At 37.0% G+C, this 5,000-nt stretch overlaps 1 protein-coding gene across 3 annotated transcripts in view; it reads left to right on the top strand.

Moving 5' to 3' along the window:
* The window catches only part of LOC144960577 (uncharacterized), a 33,795-nt gene that overhangs the window by 24,981 nt on the left and 3,814 nt on the right, over positions 1 to 5,000 (top strand). For all 3 annotated transcript variants that reach the window (XM_078893791.1, XM_078893792.1, XM_078893794.1), the window contains 4 exons: positions 1 to 35; positions 1,395 to 1,451; positions 2,507 to 2,551; positions 4,675 to 4,710. The exon at positions 1 to 35 is cut by the window's left edge and continues 10 nt beyond it. In XM_078893791.1, the coding sequence (XP_078749917.1) occupies positions 1 to 35; positions 1,395 to 1,451; positions 2,507 to 2,551; positions 4,675 to 4,710 (173 nt within the window). The remainder of the gene's footprint in view (positions 36 to 1,394; positions 1,452 to 2,506; positions 2,552 to 4,674; positions 4,711 to 5,000) is intronic.

Below are 5,000 nucleotides of genomic sequence, written 5' to 3'. Positions count from 1 at the left end.
GATAGAGGCCTTGTACTTCCCCGACACGACACCCCGTAAGTAACAATGACAACCATCAACCGGCTAATCAATTGGATTCAGTAGTCTGATGTCACGCGGCCCGGCAACGGCGGCCATCTTGGTTCTAAACAAAGAAAATCATTACTTTTTATTCTCCATGCTGGCTAGAACTTTTCATATGTCTTGTGATCAGAATGTGTAAAAGTCAAAACATGATCAAATTTATGTTGTTATTTTTTCCTCTGGATACGCTTTTATGCTCGCCGGAGAAATCTTTCATACGGGCGTCCGCCATTGTTCCGATAGTTTAGAGCCAGTGTTACTAAGTTACCATGCGTCATTAGGAAGGAAGTGACGTTACGACTGTTGAAGAGTATTAAACCTGACATGGCGGTTTGTTTTTGTTTTTGTTTTTTTTTTTTTTTCAAATAAAAAAAACTTTAAAAATCCCATATTTTGCAAGCTAAAAATAGCAAAATTTGCTAAGAATTTGCAAAAATTTGCGATTAAATTTCCTAAAAATCCATATACTTAGTTCTTGAAAGAGAAAGGTATTAGATATAGTTTGTTTTTAAGTGTTTCACGGCGCTTGTAACAAATGTAATGTCATATCAGCGCCAGCAAAAAGGAAGAAAATGGGATGGGGAAAAAAAGAAACTACTCTTGATTAATTAATTATCTTTCAGTTCTACACGAGCTATCAAATTAATAGAAAACAAATCGTCTACTGTCCTACTGTTAAGTGTTGCTGTTGGCCAGGGACTTCTTGTACAGCGCTATGAGCACATTTTGTGGATATTGCGCTATATAGAAGCCCGATATATACATATAATGTATGCCTATTCGTTAGCTATCGTCTCAAATCAAACCAGCAGATGCAATTTAAGGGAGATTTTATTTGTTACTATAGTGATAGTGATCTCAACTAGTTGGACGGATGAGAATGAATATAACCTTTGGTGACACTTTCGTGGGGGGTTTTTTCCCAAAGGCAAGATTATTAACCCCCATTTTGCTCAATTGGAAAAACATGGGCGATTCCTGTTGACATCAGGCATCTTGTTTGATGAATTATCTCTATATTCCTTCGTGAAATGCCTGCCTAGGCGACGATATCTTATGACGTCGTGGCGGAAGAGCAAATTTTAAAAAACAAAAATTGATGTCAATAGGTTTAGAAAAAAATATTTATGACGTAGACAATGATAAGTATACTGTTGTTGTTGTTGTTGATGATGATGATGATGATGGTGATGATGATGATGATGATGATGATGATGATGATGATGATGGTGATGATGATGATGATGATGATGATGATGATGATGATGATGATGATGATGATGATGATGATGATGATGATGATGATGATGTTTGACCTCTACCATCTACAGGTTACAACTGGGTGCCTCCATTCCCCTATGACGGAAGCGTTCCAGATAGTGTCAAAGGTCAGTGTCTATAGATAGAATGAAGATGACGATCACTCGTTATTTTTTGCCATCCGCTTTTATGAGTAATTCTGACTTAACTGTATTATCCAGACTATAAACTGTAAAGGTTACACATATTTTTGTGTATTGGTGCATTATACTTCAGGATAGCAATGTTGTGAGATCAATAAATAGGATGCGCCTTGCTAAGAAGCTCACAACATTGCCATCCGGAAGTATAATGCACCAATACACAAAACTCTGTGTAACCATGAACTTTTTTAGTCTGGATAATACAGTTAAGTGAGAATTACTCATAAACGTGGTATCATTTCTTCCAATCAGAACATTCAATTGGCCTTAGGGGGGAGGGGGGGGGGGTGGCATTTTTATTGAGATTTTGCGCCGAATTCGAATGTCGATGTGTCTTAGCTTGTCATTCTCATACTGCCTCAATCAGGTGTCAGCCATTTTGTGACGGAAATGTGAATATTATAGCCTCACCGCTGAAAGAGTTAAATGAGCCTCATCTTGGCAAATATTCTCAAACCTGGGACTTACAAAGTCTTCAAGGGTCCCCCCAGCTTTGAGTGTTTTTTGGGGGGTTTTGTTGTTGTTGTTTTGTTGTTTTTTTTTTTGCCGACGAAGGCCATTTTCATCGATTGATATAAATTTGAATGACTAGTTTTCTGGCCAAAATTTTAATTACGGTTTGTTTTTGTTTGTTTGTTTTTTTGTTTTTGTTTTGTTTTTGTTTTTTTTTTTTGGTTGTTTTTTGTCTGTTTGTTTTTGTTTATTTCATTTTATTTTATTTTTTTTGTGTGTGTGGATTTGGTTTTATTTTAACAGCGTACAGCAGCATTGTTCCTTCTATTTCTATTTTTTTGTATATTTATTTATTTATTTATTTATTTATTTATTTATTTATTTATTTATTTATTTATTTATTTATTTATTTACCAAACTGAGCATAATTCAGTATAATATTGTCATCAGCGACAAAGTTACTCTCTGCAGACAATGATTGTATTGTCGTACTTCAATTCATCCCCTTTCATTTTCTTTCTTTCCAGATACAGCTCAGAATATCCTCATGATGAAGGTCAACTCCAGACCAAGTGAGTGACACCCTAGAACAGTGAATTTAGAATAAATAAATAAATAGTAGTAGTAGTAGTAGTAGTAGTAGTAGTAGTAGTAGTAGTAGTAGTAGTAGTAGTAGTAGTAGTAGTAGTAGTAGTAGTAGTAGTGGTAGTAGTAGTAGTAGAAGTAGTAGTAGTAGTAGTAGTAGTAGTAGTAGTAGTAGTAGTAGTAGTAGTAGTAGTAAGTTTCGCAGTCCGAATGACGCTTGCTGAGAATTGTGTGATTCAGTCATGCTCGATAAGTTTAGCTGCTCTATCCGTCCATGTTGTTAATTGTTTCCATTGGTCACGGTCCTGGGCCAGAGTTTTGAGGCTGTCAAGATCTTGTTGTGACTTTAGTACGGAGGGCACTGCGGTATTTCTTAGTTCTTCATTTGATGAGAAATACGAACTTCCAGTTAATTGCAATACAAGAAATAATATTTATTTTACACCATAACGAAGTCAAGTTAAACCCAAGCCTGTGTAATTTGTAGCAGACTTTTCGACGATCATGTCGCCCATCCAGCCACTGACACATAGATATTCGCTTTTCAAATTATAGGATTCGGTAGTCTGATGTCACGTCGCCCAGCAACGGCGGCCATCGTGGTTCTAAACAAAGAAAATCGGTACTCTATATTCTTCATGCTGGCTAGAACTTTTCATATGTCTTGTGATCAGAATGTGTAAAAGTCAAAACATGATCAGATTTATAATGGGTTTTTATTTTTCCCTGGATACGCTTTTATGCTCGTAGAAGAAATATTTCATAAGGGTGTCCGCTATTGTTCCGATAGTTTAGAGCCAGTTACTAAGTTATCATACGTCAATACGAGGGAAGTGACGTTACGACTGTTGAAGCGTATTGCTATGGAAAATCTCAAATTTCATAAAATGATGATTGTGACTTTATAATCATCGGCCTCTCATTCACCCCACATAATGTTATTTTTAGAGTTTAGGTCAGATAATGCATATTAAAAAAAAAAAAACAACAACAAAATAACAATTTAAAAAAAAACAGTGAGAATATATCAGACTTTAAATATATAAATAAATGAATAAATATGAACATTCATATAGCGCAGTTCCAAGGATTTACTATGCTCAATGCACTTCACCATAATTCATTTTACTCCCCCCCCCCCCCCCAACAGCAAGCCAATGGAACCATATTTCCAATTTATACAGTACCAGTCTCCTGTATGGCGTCCTTTTTGTACTACCACTCTTACATTATCTATCACTGTCAATAGCTAGTACTCATTCACACCTAAGTTGAGTGGGGAATAATAATACGTATAAAGTGCCTTACCCAAGGACTTACTTAACAACACGACCAGGATTTTCCGCAATCAGGTCACCCACACGGCCACTGACTACGCTTAACATCGCTTGCCTTTAGTGACGAGACGAGGCTCAGTGCCCCGAGCCACACATCCATACTGAGAATCATAAACAACATAACATGAACACCACGCAATCTCGAGTCCCCACAATTCTTATTCTAATTAAGCTTTTATATAGCGCAATATCTACTAAACGTGCTCAAAAGCGCTTTACAAAGGGTCCCTGGTTTACAGCAACATTTAACATTTGCCACCCTTCGCCTCAAACGGTATTAAGTCGGGATGGTTAAGATGTTGAAAATTGAATTTATACCCAGAAACATCAGACTTCTGTTGAGTGTGTATGTTTTATTTAGGAGAATGGATACCATATTTTAGGGTGCTAATGCCAACAATTTATTTATTTGACCAGTTTAACATTTAATTCGGCTTTTAAACATATGGGCCGTTCCGACATAATACCGTTTTGAGGCGGTAAGTCACATTTAGGAAGGGACATGACATGACGCCTGTTAGGCGATATTACAATTTTATTTCCGACAGAGACAATGCTGTGTTAATGGCCAGGCACTCATTTTACACCTGAGTACGCTGAGAGAATGTGAGCTAAGCCTCTCCAAGGACTCAACTATGCGCCGAGCGAGCGAGCGAGGCTCGAACCCAGGACCTTCCGATCCGAAAGCGAGTGTCATACCGCTAGACCACATTGTAGCCGCACACAATCCCGCTGATTTTGATTTTGATTTTTTTTTTTGTTTCTATTTTCAGATCGAATGATCTACCCCAAGGAACAGGAATTGCTGTGTAAGTCTCAATAAAATCATTTTTGGAAATACATTGACAATATCCATCACTGCCTGTAGCCAGGTACTCATACCCAAAACAACCTGAGCAATGTGCCTTACCCAAGGATGCAACGCCTAGCGTATATTTAAAAAAAAAACAAATTCCCCCCACTACTTATATTATAATTTTCCTTTTCCCGCTTGTCTGACATGGCGGTTTTTTGCACACAAAAAAATCCAAAGTTTTGCAAGCAAAATCCCAAATTATGCAAGGTAAAAACAGCAAAATTTGCAAGAAATTTGTTTTTA

The sequence above is a fragment of the Berghia stephanieae genome, chromosome 15 (genome assembly GCF_034508935.2).
Source record: "Berghia stephanieae isolate SIO BIC M18660-M18661 chromosome 15, UCSD_Bste_1.3, whole genome shotgun sequence".
In the NCBI taxonomy this organism is placed as follows: Eukaryota; Metazoa; Mollusca; class Gastropoda; order Nudibranchia; family Aeolidiidae; genus Berghia; species Berghia stephanieae.
This window is presented reverse-complemented; position numbering and strand designations above follow the sequence as displayed.